Below are 14988 nucleotides of genomic sequence, written 5' to 3'. Positions count from 1 at the left end.
TGGTCTGTAGGAGCTTTCTCTCTCTGTATCACACACACACACACACACACACACACACACACACACACATGTGCAGGCCTGATCGCATGACCATCACTCTCTGGTTGTGGAGTCACAGTGTAATGATCACTGCCGAGCAAAGAGATGAAGATGACGGGGAGGAGAGGGCAACAGGGGACGCAGCAGAGATGGAGGAAAAAAAGATGACGGATATAAAAGAGCATATTGGAGTTTTAGTTACAGGCATGTTTATCAGAGGCTGAGGAGGAAGAAGTCATGTCACTGGATGAGGTAAACCTCAGTGGGTGGAGCCACAAACCCAGTGTTTCAAGCATACTGTAGACTGTATAAGAAGTGGATGTAGTCACTGTGACATCACCCATTGGTTTGTAGACTACTGTTTTGAAGCCTCGAGTTCAGCGTTTTGTCCGTCGCCGAAACTCAAACATTTCCGACCTCCTACTAGAAAAAGTACGATGGGACTCCACTCAAAGTCGGAGTTCCTACTTGTGAACTCAAGGCAAATCCATCTACCCCGACTTCACGAAGGAGCAGTTATCTGACGTCACAAAACAATAGTAACGTAAAGTATATTTGCCTGTATTTAATTAAAATGATAGGTAGCTGGTTACGCTAAACAATCTCTGAAAGTTCTCTGCACAAAAGTTATTCAGACAATGCCAACAACAATTCGGAGGCTGTACTACTGAGAGTTCAATTGTGTGTACACTTGCCAAAGAAGAATCAGTTTGTCACGGTCAGCCATAGTTTTTGTTTACATTTGGCGTTGTGCACCTGGAGCGCTTGGAGGTCGGAAGTTGGAAATTTCAACTGGGAAAATAAAGATTTTCCAATATTTTACTAGATATTGTGCTCAGATTGTTCTAGATAACATTGTTATTTAATCAAAGGACCACAAAAATGGACACACTTAGAGTTAGAGTAATGTTATATCATTCCAGACACTAACTGTTTGAGTTCCTGAAATTATCAGTAACTGGTGAACTGGCAGTTTCTCATTATTTATACGGGACATATCATGAAAAACTCACTTTTCCAGTGCTTGTGCTCATACATCTGGGTATCTGGAGTTCCTACCAACCCACAAACTGTGATATAAGACGACCCGGTCAGTTTTTTGTGGGCTGTCTAGATCAGAAAACATGTGATTCAACAAGTCATTCAGATTTGGCTCCCCTTCCTATGTCACATGCAGGCTCATTAGAATATATCGCCCACAGTTTGAGGACTACCTCTGCAAAAGTGCACCATAATTTTCTCACAAGCCAATCAGAGCAGACTGGTCTTTTTAAAGAGACAGGCGCTAAAACGGAGCGGTTCAGACAGATGGTGAATACAGGTATATTCAGACAGACAGGAAGAGAAAAATAATGTGTTTTTTTAACATTAAAGCATGTAAACATGTTCTAGTAGAAACCCAAAATACAAGTATGAACCGGAATAATTTGCGTAATATGTCCCCTTTAAGTGTCATCCACAATGATTAACTGAAAATCTGTAAAATATTCTACAAGACTCTATGAAGCACAAACCTAAAATTCAGTTTCCCACATTAAGACATCCTACTGCATAGATAGGTATGAAAGTTAACATTGAATTATACACAATATGATAACAGAATGGTGATGCAGTGAATACACAATTTGTCTGTGTTAAATAAGACCAAGAACCACCTCACTGCAACATCAGGGAACACATCCAACACCGTTTCCATGGACACTTCAGGATGAAAGCCTCCATGCTATCTGATGCGTGCAGATAACGTACTTGTATTTGTACTTTTGAATGGCAGTAACCAGGAAGTACCCCAAGGAAACAAACTTGTTTCCAAACCGAAGCATCTGACACAAGTTAAAGTCCTAATTGAATCAAGCCTACCGTTCCTATAGACGGGGTTTCCCTGAGATGTTATCCGCCGTCGACTGTGATCTCAGAGCAAAACAAAAGGATGATGTCAGTAAGGAAAAAGAAGAGGAAGAAGAAGATATGCTCCCAATTACATGACAGTGTGATAGATTAAAGAACAAGGACTGCAGGTTTTAGGAGAAACATGTAGTGGAAAAGGCTACTATTGATGAATGAAGAGATTAAGTGTCTTTAATGAGCTGACATGACTGTTTCCAGACTACAAAGGTGAGGCCTATCATTAGATGGAGTTTAAAAGATAAGGTCAGTTAAATTGTATATTTTTCGTGTTGTTAACAAATTCCATGTAAAGACCAAGTCGAAAAATGAATTTGTTAGTGCTGTCAATCGATTAAAATATTTAATCGTGATTAATCGAATGATTGTCCATAGTCATGATTAATCACACATTTTGTATCTGTTCAAAATGTACCTTAAAGGGAGATTTGTCAAGTATGTAATACTCTTATCAACATGGGAGTGGACAAATATGTTGCTTTATGTAAATAAACAGTATGTATATATTTATTATTGGAAATCAATTAACACAAAACAATTACAAATATTGTCCAGAAACCCTCACAGGTACAGGTGGGGGAGACTCATGGGTACCCATAGAACCCATTTTCATTCACACATCTTGAGGTCAGAGGTCAAGGACACGACAAGCTAGTATGAAATGGTTGGTACCAGTGGATTCCTTAGATTTTATATGATTCATATGATGATCTAGCTTTAAAACTGAGCCCACTACAACCCTAAAATCACAAGTCGTGTTAATGAATTAAAAAAATTAGTGGCTTTAAAACTAATTTGTGTTATTACACGTTATTATTGCGTTAACTTTGACAGCCCTAGAATTTATCCTACTAGCAAGTATTGTGTGGACCAGACTTTTCCTTTAAAAGGTACAGCGTGTAGGATTTAGTGGTATCTAGTGGCGTGGTTGCAGATTGTACCCCTCCGCTCACTCCTCCCTCTCCAAGACTGCGGTAACGTGAGTCGCCGAGTGCAAAACCGTGGTAACGCCGTTCACCTCGCTCTGAGGCCATCCTTACTATAATAACACTACTTTAGGAGCAACGGAAGTCAGACGGCGGCTGGCAGCACGGTTTTACACTCTGCGGCTCACGTTACCGCAGTTTCACAAGCATGTCGGAGAACTACGGAGGCCTTCAGGTAATGTAAAAAAGTGAAAGGCTCTCGCTAGAGCCAGTGTTTGGTTTGCTGTTCTGGGCTACTGTAGAAACATGGCGGACTCCGTGAAGATGACCCTCTCTCATTCTAAGCTAACACAAAATTATTCTTAGTAGGTGATTATACACTAATGAAATCATGGTTATGAATATTATATTCCATTTCTGCGAATAGATCTCCCCGAAATTTTCTAAAAAAAAGTGCAGCCATGCTGGAATCAAGTGACATTCATTTATTATACTTCCAACAGATATACATTTACAACACAAACAATTTAAAAACCTGCCTCCTCTGCCTGCGTCGTGTACCTGTGATACACAGCAGAGGCAGACGACGACAGAGATTACAGAGCTTTGCTGCAAAGCACACAGACACGTCAGTACGTCAAGTTAGTTTGTCTCCACGCTCCTCATCTTCAGTCCTGAGCCAGATCGAGGGAGGAAGATGAGAGGCGCAGAGGTAAAGAAAGCTTATTCACAGTGCTTAGGAAATGCTGTAGTGGTTTGGGACCGCTCCCTCTGGATCCACGTGTACCAACACTGGGATCAAATCCCACTGGAGCCTGCCTGCCTCCCTCTCATTCTTCTTTCTGTCTCAATAGAGGGGAAACGCTGAGGACTCCCTGACCTCCATTAAAAGACAACAACAAAGAAAGCACAACTCTCACCTCCACAGATCAAGAGGGTTAATCAACCGTCTGGTCTGACCAGAAAGGACTGTGGGCTGTAACACAATGCACCGGACATTACCCTGAAAGTCTCAATGATATGAATGTATATTGCTTTAGTTAAGCTACATGAAGGTTAAGACCATCTCCACCTTAAAACTACAGTTTTTAACGTTAATATAAAAAAAAACTTTTTGTCATATTTGCTCAAAATGTCACTATATCCAGACAGTAGTACATAAAACAGATAATCCAGCTCGTTCCCAGGGCGTCATACACCGAGGCTTTGTCACGGCCGTCGCCGTGTGATACTGACACACAAGGCACCCTTTAGTGCTTGTATGAGACACACCAGGCTTTCCATTAACTACAATTTAAACCCATCACGGCAACAGTAAACGCTCAGCGAAGGTGCGCCAGGAGTGACTGTGGTGACGTAGTTTAAGGAGCAAAAAGACAAACTAAGGGCACTTTCATCCAGGAGACCGCCGTTTGTGTCCCGTGCGTTAAGTTTCACTTTCACGTTACAATCAGCTGTATGTTTGTGTACCGTGTTCACAACGTTAAGTTTTTTTCACTTTACAAAGATAGTAGTTTTAAGCCAAACCATATAGTTTTTCCTAAACCTAACTATAGTGGTTTTGTTGCCTAATCCTAAAGTGACGCCAAGAGGCTTGACAAAGCGACAGTATGTGACAAGTTGGGATGAGAACGTGTTGAATAATATGTGAAAAAATCAGGTTCCTCTGCCTTTTTTTAGTGCTCCTACTGGCATTTGCAAGATTCCACCACGCCCAAAGAAAAACAACCAATGAGAGACGATGAGTCTCTAACGCAGCTGTCAATCACTGCTCGCGAAGCTCGTGAACTCCGATCAAACTGTCAAACTAGGCAGCGCTGACCAAATATGAATCAATATTCTGTTACTGTAATGCTCAAATGTTTTCAGAATCATCTTGTAGTGTACTGTTTAGCTGTTAAATGAGAAAGTTTGTGACTCGGCTGCCATGTTGAAAACAGTCAACCAAGCACCAGCGAGAGCAAACTTTCTCATTTTACACAGCTAAACAGTACACTACAAGATGTTTCTGAAAACATTTGAGCATTACAGTAACAGAATATTGATTCATATTTGATCAGCGCCCCGTAGTGTGACGGTTTGATCAGTTCACGAGCTTCACGAGCAGTGATTGACAGCTGCGCTAGAGACCCCTTGGCTCTGATTGGTTGTTTTTCTTCGGGTGTGGTGGAATACTACAAAATGCCATTAGAAGCATTAAAAGGAGGCAGAGGAACATGATTTTTTCAGGATATAGTGACTGTTTGAGCAAATATGACGAAAATATATTTTTATTAAAGTTACCAACTGCAGTTTTAAGTGTCTTTGACCACTTGATTGTCTAGAATTTGCAATGATAGTACCAGTCCACCCTACTGTAGATCTGCCTCAGACCAGACGCAGCTGATTGTCTGTCACACGACATTATGGCTATATCATTTTTTTGTTAAAAGCTTGAGCTTATTGACTTGCAGATTTTAGAATATGCAGAGAACCACATATCCTGACATATTTTCCATTTTTTTCTCAGACCCCATTCTCTTGAACATTTTGGTCAGTTACTGTACATATGATGCAGATCTACATGGCAGGGCAGTATGATGGTGAAATTGACCATACAGTATCACTCCATAGCTGATTCTCATTCACAACAACAAACAGGTGACATCTAATCTGTAGATGTTATTAGATGTGTACTGTGAGTGACAAACAGCTTGTTTTGAATATGATTTCAGACTCTTTGGGTAATTCCCACACTTGGTACAAACTGGAAATTTAAAAAAATATTTTCCATACATTCTCCAGACTTTCCAGACATGCACAGGAACCCGGATCACATGGCCCACGAGATGTTGGCCGTGTGCTCCTTGGCCTTCATGCGCAGCACGGCTATGCTGGACGAGCGCCTCTCAAACTCGGGCTTGGTCTCGAAGGCGTGGTGACCGTTGGGGGCCGGCGTGAGGAGGGAGTCTGCACTGAAGAAGTTGTTGAGGGAGACGTGGCCGAACTGGTTCTGCTGATTAGGGAAGCCCACGTAGCCGTGCTCGGCGGCGGCAGCTGCAGCCGAACGAGGGGAGTGGGAGTAGGAAGTGACGCAGGGAGGGGAGCCTCGGGGCAACATGCAGGAGGAGACCACAGAGCCACCGGGAGCCGGGCTCGGCCACAGGTTGTTGGGAATCTGTTGGGTGAGAGAAGGTTTTAGATACTGGGGAGAACTACTTTAAAGGGTAACTTCGGTATTTTTAAACTTGGACCCTATTTTCCCCAATCTTTTTGTGTCCGAGTGACTAATGGAGACAACACTTTTTCAAATTGGTCCAGTATTGAGGGAGAACGCTGTCGCAGCCGCTAAACTAGCTGTAATGTAATCATTTGGGGCAACCTAACACCATCAGTTTACGTCCACTAAGGATGTCAGATTGTTATTATACTGCAAGTGTCTGACAACATCATGGAAAGGAACCTGCTGAGAAATAAAACGTTTTTATTTTATTTTCGCTTGATCCGGTCTGTTTTATTATTGTTATTTGTCTCGCTCGGAGAAGTCTCGATCTGAAACCTCACGTCGCATTCACATTGTCGAAATCATCTAAATATTCAGCCATGACATTGAAAAGTCTTTTAGATGACACTAAGCTACGCTTTCTGTACTCCAACACAACAAACTCTGACAATACTGGCTCTCCTCTCTCCAACTCTCACTCACGTTTCCACCGTTGTCTTCCAAAAACAAGTCACATGACACAATAACAAACGGTAAGAACGTTTCATTTCTCTGTAGGGTTCTTTCCATAATGTTGTCAGACACTTATAATAACAGTCTGAGCCCGTTAGAGGCAAAAACAAACACTTTTAGTAGACGTAAATTGACGGTGCCAGGTTGCCCCAAATAATTACATTACAGCTAGTTACAGTTTAGCAGCGTTCTCCCTCAAAACTGGACCAATTACAAAAAAAAGGTGTCCCCATTAGTCACTTAGACACCAGGTGGAAAAATACCAAAGTTATCCTTTAATTTAATGAGGATCCACTGGAGCACATACTCCAAAATGTGTTTTAATAGATTGATAATTTGACATATCCAAGGATTTCAACTACACAGATGTTTTTGTGAAGTATATGTATAGCTTTACACAAATATGTACAGTATAAACACTTCACATAAAGACACCTGAACCATTCACTGATGAAGACCGTGAGATGTGACTGAAAGATCAGAAAACGCTAGTAAGTAAGTGTGCCATTTGATCTGGGATTATTTTGTCACACAGTATTATAGGAATTATAGGAATGTTTAAATCCTGCATGAAAATAAAAAAATAGAAATTCAGGAATTAAATCTTTACAGAAATGACGCTCTAAAAATAATGCTCTGGTGTAGTTTGAGTAGGGGTGTCGTGATATACCGGTATTGACGATAATCGTGATATTTTTAAATTAAATATTGATATCATGTAAATAAAAACACATATGATAATATCGTGTAAATAATCTTAAATAATTTTATACATAAAGTTATGGTCAGAGACTCTCTCTCCGCCTCCTTACACATGTTTTAAGTGTGATTAATTTACCAAAAAAAGAGACAAAACCGCATAATACACAAAGTTATATTTAACTTTGAATTATAGCATTATTAGTATTTCTTTTCATATGTTCTTTAGCTATTGCGATAATATCGTTATCGTGGATTCTTTTGGCCACAATAATTGTGTTGTGAAATCTGATATTGTGACAGCCCTAAATTGGAGTTTAGTCAATGATGAGCTGTGCATTCAATATAGCTGTTAAAATAATAATATGTTAAATGTTTAAATAAGTGGGCAAAAATGCTTATTTCTTACATAAACAGTGAGAACTGTAAAGGGTTGTTTCACCCATATTACAAAAATAATATTTTAGTCACATAACTCTAGTGGTATCTGGGCAAATAGTAGGTTTTGGTTTTATTTGACCACATTTTGAGATATCTGTCTGTCCATACACATACACACTCATACACAGTATTAACTACAGAGGAAACAGTCCCTGTGTAAACTAATGACAGCAATGTGTGGGGATTATCCACATTAACGAAGACTGTGTGTGGTCAGAGATGTTGCTATTGATTTTTACTAAATGTGATTTTTTTTTTTTTTTTTTCATTCACCTATATTGTATTGGGGTGGAGGCAGAGACAGATATTTCATAATCGGGACAAATAAATCCAAAACTATCTTCATGTAGATAACACTATAGCAATAAGTGAGAAAATGTGTTTTTAGGGGGGATAAAGTGAGCATAAGGGTCAATGTGTCAAACGTCATCCGAATGCAGACGGATCCAAACAATTCCAAAGACACAGGGCGTCTTATGAGTTTGCATATTTCACATATTTTTTAAATTCATCATAAAGTGTCATGCAGCCTCTTTTGGCATTGTATTACGACCAGAGAGCAAACAGGCCAGAGGGAACAAAGAAAGGAGATACAGTCCCATCTGGTCAGCACACAGTAAATACCACATGACTGATTTTTAAGGCAAGGAGCTCCAGTCTCTCCAGAACAACATGACTGTCTTTAACGTGTAAACGCAGACAGAACTGACAGCTCGATCACATTCAAATGATTTCATTCCGTCTGAGGCTGTTCATTTGATTTAGTTTGCCATGGATCTCAGTCAAAGTGAGAAGACAAGCCAGCCCAAGTAAGTAGCATGTGAACAGCATGCAAATTCATTTGTTCCTTAATTGTATCTGGCTAAAATGAAGCTATAAACAAATAAATGCACCAAAATAGTTCCACAAATTTGGGCATCTTCAGAAAAATTGCAAAACTATAAACTGGACCAGCTGGCTATTGCTCAGCTCAGGACAAAACACCTTTTGCCAAAGTATAGCTTACAGAAAATATGAACAAAGACCACAAGCCAACAGTGCTGTGGTAAAGAGAAAAGTCAACTTTTGACAGTTAAATAAACTTCTTTTGCAGCACAAAAACATGGTTGTAGCTTGAGAAATCAGCCTCGCCGACTTGTCCCTGACAACATGTGCCATCGATAATCAGGACCTCAGTCTTTGCCCAAAAAAAACAACAATATTGGCCAAAACCTCAAACAAACAAAATATAACAAAACTCTTTAAAAACCCACAAGAATGCAATCCATGTCCACTGTGTTTAGGGAGACAAAAACACCCACTGCCAGCAAGGTTCCATGTAGGACGGTCCGTTTAATGACAGTAATCTGGATCAGCTGGAAGGAAGGGTATGGCTGGTATCCAGGGGTATCTATCAGAAACATGTGCTGGGAAAATACGAGGCAGTCCAACAGATTTCTGACCTGGTCTGGAGCCAGGGCGTAGAAGAGCTGTGACTCTGACTTTTTCTGCACAATTCTATCTCTTTGAATTCAACATAATCTGCTTTTTTTAATCCTAAAATGTTACCACACACCCCTCTGAGGAGCTGCATATTTCCATCTGAAAAATCCTAAAAGCCTCTCCAACACTTGGAGGCCCAATCTCAGTTCCTGATAGACAACACCTATACTAAAAAGGACAAACTGACATCCTGCTTCTCCTCTCACCTCATCTTGTACCTGACCTTTGGTCCTAAGCAGCAAGATGAATGTGCAGCGAACATGAAATCTGATATAAGGCCATTAATTCAGCCATGACACCTCACAGACTCTCTAATCAGTGTTCAGCTTCTTATCTGAAGATGGCTTTCCATAATAAGTGATTAATAGAGCAGCAATGACATGCCCTGATTTATGCAGATAAAAAGCATTCTTGTGTTGTGACTTTAATAAATTGAGTATTTGAATTTAACAATTAGATTTCAATTCTTCATCAGAGGCTCATTCCACATTGACAATAAAAACCTAAACTGATATTAAAACGTCGAACCCAACTCGCCTGTGTGTAGCTGTCGGTCCTTGGTAACACTGATAAATCGTAGGTGGCTGCAAAGTGCGTTTTGGCTTGTTGGATCTGCCCATAGCGCTCTCTTTTCCTCCATTTTGCTCTTCTGTTCTGAAACCACACCTAATAGGGAAAAAATAAAATTAGACAAAATTAATGTGACTTTTTTTGACAAAATATAATTTTCTTAGAAAAGAAGTCCATCCAAATTCTGGCAAAATTATCTGTTAAAAAAAAAAAGCTGCAGCAGTCTGAAATTAAAATAAATTCCTCTGAACTGCTATAGTAAAAAAAAAAAACACACAAAAAACAACATCGAAAAATGTATGTTCAATCAACATTTCTGTTACTAAATAGGCGATATTTCTGTGGTGTATTTATATACTCTGGATATTGGGGTTGTAAATAAACTTGGGATGCTGTTCATATATTTAATTTGGGATGTAAATAAATCTGGGATAGTTTATATATTATATTATATTATATATTATATTATATTATCATTCTATGATATATGAGTTATTAGAGGAGAAGTGAGAAAGGGGTAGGGAAATATAAGTTTTACTTCTACCTATACTCCTTTTCGGACACTATTACTATTATTTTGTTTGTTATTATTTTGTATGTTTTTATTTATTTTTATGTTCGAAATAAAGTCTTTCATTAATTCATATGAGCAACATTTTACGCATAGACGTGCAGCTATTGCTCCATATTTATGTACATTGTCGTCTCAAAGCCCTTCTTTCTTTTATTTTATGGTTTCGTAAAAGTTAACAGAAATAAAAGTGTGGTGCTAACCTGCACTCTGGCCTCCGTTAATTCTGTCCTCATGGCCAGCTGTTCCCTCACATAAACATCTGGATAGTGAGTTTTCTGAAAGACTTTCTCCAGCTCCTCCAGCTGCGCGCTGGTGAAGGTCGTCCGGTGTCTCCTCTTCTTGCTGCTGGACACGTTGCTGTCGCACTTGTCCCCCATGTCGTCCAGATCCGTTTTGGATTCAGGCTGTCCGGTTGTGACTGGAGACGCCCGCAGAGTGCAACAACTGTCCATCGACCTGCCGAGGTCCGAGTGCAAAGTGTCCTCGTCTGGTTTTGCCACACCGTAACTGGCTGGAATCAGAATCAGAATCAGAATCAGAATCAGAATTTGGAATCACAATTTAGAATCAGAATCAGAATCAGAATCAGAATTTAGAATCAGAATCAGAATGGTGTTTATTGCCAGGTGTGAGAGGTATACACTAGGAATTTGCTTTGTTTTTGTTGGTGCAAGTCAAACAGTATAATAACAAAAGAATAGATTAAAACGTTAGAATAAAATAAGAATAACAATTTTTAAATTTCTACCAATATACATTATACAAAATAAGCTAATGAACAAGCGATAAATTAAATAACAATAAATACGTCTTTATGCCATTACATTGTAACTGCAATTTAAAGCATAAAAAATAATCTGGATAATACAAATTACGTAATAGTTATCACTTATTATTTAAAAAAAATCTTTTTTGAAAGATTTCAAAATAAATAATAAAATAAACGATCAAATAAAATAATGACAAAAGAAACCACATCTAATGAGAATAAAATAAAAGAAAGACACATCAGACAAGTTTTGGACCAGAAAGAAGAACAAGAGATCAATTAAATAACAATAAATGAATAAATCTGTTTGCCATTACATTATAACTGCAACTTAAAGCATTAAAATCTGGACAATACAAATTGCGTAATAGTTATCACTTATTATTTAAAAAAAAAAAAAAATCTCTAAATTATAGGGAAATAATCTACATGGATATTTTTTGAAAGATTTAAAAATGTAAAAAAAAAAATCATAAAATAATAACAAAAGAAACCACATCTAATAAAAATAAAATAATAAAAGAAACCACATCTAATGAGGATAAAAGAAAAGAAAGAAACATCAGAAAAGTTTTGCACCAAAAAAAAAAGAACCGATTGGATGTTAAATGTCTCACAGTTTCTCTCTTTAACTCGCACACAGATGCAGAACCAACTCCAGTAAAACTGCATTGTCGATGCACAAAAAGTGAAAGTTATTATAAAAGAAAGTGAGTTTTTACGCACCGTTCTGGTCTCCGCAGGTTGAGGAGCGGTGCTCGCCGCTCTGCAGCCCGAAGGCCTGCACACATTTGGGGGCAGACTTGTTGAAGTACTGCGCGCTGTCCAGGCTCTCCATGACTTGATCCATGTAGTAATCGCTGGCCTTCATCGTTTGGCTTTTCAGTGCAAACTTATCCTCCATATACTCCATCATCTTAACCCAAATCAAAAGTCACCATAAAGAAAAAAAAAACACTAATCGTCGTCGTGCACCAATAACACCAATAATTCGCCAATGGAGTTAATTTGCTCTGTCTTGAAGGCACAACGTCTTTATAGCCCCGAAGAGAGAAGAGAGTGAGATCCTTAAAGAGCTCTCCTCCTCCTCCTCCTCTCTGGATATGAAACAGAACCCAACTCCTCCCACGACCCTGAATCCGGATCCGGATCAGAACCAAGCTGCAGCAGTCTGAAGTGATTCTGGAGCCACACAACGACTCCGAGAGGAAACCATCAAAAAGTGACTTTAATTTACAACATGTTTAGACATCCACAATGAGCCAATCGTTTATCTACAGCTACGAGTTGTGACTGCAAATGGGATTTAATCTCATTCTTTTGGATACTCGAGGTCTCTGCTGTTCATTCATTTCGTTTTTTGGACAGTTTAAAGTTTTAAAGTGAACAACAAAATGCTCTAAAATTTACTTTAAAGAAGCACTGGGGAAAAAAACCCAATTATTTACATTATTCTATTATATCACAATTATTACTTTATGACCTGTTTGGCAAATTGATTTACAGCCTTATATTTTTAATAAATCGGCCCTGCCATAGTTGTTAAAATATTAAATTTATAAGTCTATAATAATAACATATATAAGAAAGCAATATATTTAATTGGGTACTTTGTTTTTGTTAATTCAATGAAAGCATGTGCAGCTTAGAGGAGAGAATAAAACGTTTTAATTTTTATGAAATGGTAGTCCTAAAAAAATGACACAATTGCATCGTTATTTACGCACGCTTCAAACTTCATATTTCATATTTATGAAGGATTACTTAAGTCCTGACATTTTGACGATCAAGGACTAAAAATATTAAATTTTCAGATGTTTCCGAGGCTCCAAACTGAGATCTAGTTTTACGCAGTACGTATTAAACTATTAATATAAATTCCAAGTTGCACCGAAGAACTTAAAATTATTTATTTATTTATTTATTTATTTATTATATATTTATTTATTTATTTATTTTTGACTCGTTTAGTTTGAATTTAATGTCAACGATGATCGACATTTTGGCGCATGTTTATCCACTGATTGCAGTTAGTATTCTCTATGAAATTCACCGAAAATTATTGATCCGATTTTGTCACGAGAACAAGGTACAAGAGTGATTTATTTTTTCATTTTGCAACAAAAGCATAAACCTAAAGGCTGTTAAATTAAACAAAACCACTGCATTTTGCTTAGTGAACAGAAACAGTGCATTTGTCTGAACTTTGGCAATTAATCCTTTTGTGAAAATATAGAATGAATAACATCAAATTAGGATTTAATTTGACATTCAAAAGTCCTGTAAGTGAGGTATTGAGCTTTTCTTTCTTGAATTAAAGCCCAAACATCCTCCTCAGAGTTTCATTGAAGCCAGCAGCCCTCAGCAGCACACACACACACACACACACACACACACACACACACACACACACACACACACACACACACACACACACACACGGCTCAACAGGGAGTTCTGCAAAAGAGGACAGGAAAAGCGGTTTCTTCTATTTCTCCTTATTGGAGGAATTATGTTACCATCGCCAACCTCCACATCTCCACCCATGAGCCACACCACCTGCCATGCACACCATGCAGCATAGCTTTGGTTCGCTCTGGGGTCAGTGGCAGTTACCTGCAGCTTCTCGGTGCCACAGGAGAAAAAATAAAAATAAATAGAGGTGCTCTTAAGTAGCAGGGGGGTGTCTTATTGGGCTTCTAAGATGACCTCGCACACTGGCTCATGCTGAGGAGAAAATGTGAAAAGTTCACTGTGGTTTGGTGCAGTCTTCTGCTGGAAATTCCTGCCACAATAGATGCTGCATGGGCTTGTAGAGTTGGAGGGCTTGGTCACCTTTAGGCCCATCAGACTAATTCTTTAAGTGCTGCAGCCAACATGTCATGTGAGCCACCTTCACTTTTTAACAAAAACATGCACTGCCAGTTTGTTATACCATTACTCATCACGGTCAAAATATGATTGAAGTGAACTAATTATCATTCATTTCAGTCTTCATGTGACTGATCACAGTCCAACACGACCGATCCAGAGCCTGCAGAGGCCAAAACGTGCCACTTCAGAAGGCACAAACATGACATCATGATGCCCAAAGCCACCCTTGGGTCGAGTTCAATCTCCTGAAATATCTTCAAACTCTGGCTATCGCCACGACACGCAAAAAAACAGAGTTTATTTTCCCACAAAAAGCACACATTTTGTGGAGCTCAAGAATGTCATTTGAGTCTGCAGAACATTTGGCTCATAAAGTGGAATATTAAAAAGTGAAAGCAGCGCGTTCGTGCTTTAAACGTTTGTTTTCATTTCTGTTTGTTTGTCTTTTGTGTGTTTTTTCCAGGAGTCAGGCATTCCTGAGCTCTGACAAAGCTCTCAGTCACTTGACTTAAGTCATCTGGGTTCATGTGGACATGTTATACAAGTCACCTATGACTGAAACCAGAACTAACCCGGCAGCCAAGTTGGTCAGACTCAATCCAGATGCTGTGATAGAAGAGTAAAGCTAATTCTAATAACAATACAATAATCATAAAAAGAAGATGTTTCTCCATATAACCACTTTAACAGTTAAAAAGTGCTTTGCAGATTAATAGAGCTACAACCAAGAAAGGCCAGGTGAGCCCACACATTATCACATTTTAAATAACATTTAACATTAAAATATTTTCTTAATGTTTTTGCATTTTAAAATACAGATTTAAGTCAAACCAAAACTTACAACTAGAAGCCTCTATGACCGCTTGGCTTAGCTTTTTTATTTTTCATTTTAATATTCACCTCATTTTAAAGATAAAATGAGTCAAAACAACATTTATCAAGAAATGCACAAACACACAAAGTAACAGTAGAGGGTCATAAACAGTTAAAGTAT

The 14988-nt window shown here is 38.6% G+C and overlaps 1 protein-coding gene across 3 annotated transcripts; it reads right to left on the bottom strand.

Annotated features, from left to right (window-relative positions):
- Positions 1–3340: 3340 nt before the first annotated feature.
- alx1 (ALX homeobox 1) lies at positions 3341–13037 on the bottom strand. Of its 3 annotated transcripts, none has more exons than XM_037766040.1 (5): positions 11847–13037; positions 10552–10862; positions 9745–9873; positions 5646–6027; positions 3341–3750 (listed from the first exon to the last, which is right to left on the bottom strand). In XM_037766040.1, the coding sequence occupies exons 1-4, from the start codon at positions 12034–12036 to the stop codon at positions 5683–5685; spliced, it is 975 nt and encodes a 324-aa protein (XP_037621968.1). In that variant the 5' UTR covers positions 12037–13037; the 3' UTR covers positions 3341–3750; positions 5646–5682. The 3 variants fall into 3 exon arrangements, with proteins under 3 accessions (XP_037621968.1, XP_037621969.1, XP_037621970.1); XM_037766041.1 differs by having other exon boundaries at positions 3341–3745; XM_037766042.1 differs by having other exon boundaries at positions 3341–3712.
- Positions 13038–14988: the final 1951 nt, after the last annotated feature.

Source organism: Sebastes umbrosus, chromosome 4 (genome assembly GCF_015220745.1).
Source record: "Sebastes umbrosus isolate fSebUmb1 chromosome 4, fSebUmb1.pri, whole genome shotgun sequence".
NCBI lineage: Eukaryota > Metazoa > Chordata > Actinopteri > Perciformes > Sebastidae > Sebastes > Sebastes umbrosus.
This window is presented reverse-complemented; position numbering and strand designations above follow the sequence as displayed.

What these genes read in the sequence shown, in the direction of transcription:
- alx1 (XM_037766040.1), bottom strand. Translation starts at nt 12,036, where the DNA reads ATGATGGAGTATATGGAGGATAAGTTTGCACTGAAAAGCCAAACGATG. An exon ending in TAACGGAGGCCAGAGTGCAG is followed by an intron (nt 9,874 to 10,551) that starts GTTAGCACCACA and finishes TTTCCCTATTAG; the next exon opens with GTGTGGTTTCAGAACAGAAG. An exon ending in GGACCGACAGCTACACACAG is followed by an intron (nt 6,028 to 9,744) that starts GCGAGTTGGGTT and finishes CTCACCCAACAG; the next exon opens with ATTCCCAACAACCTGTGGCC.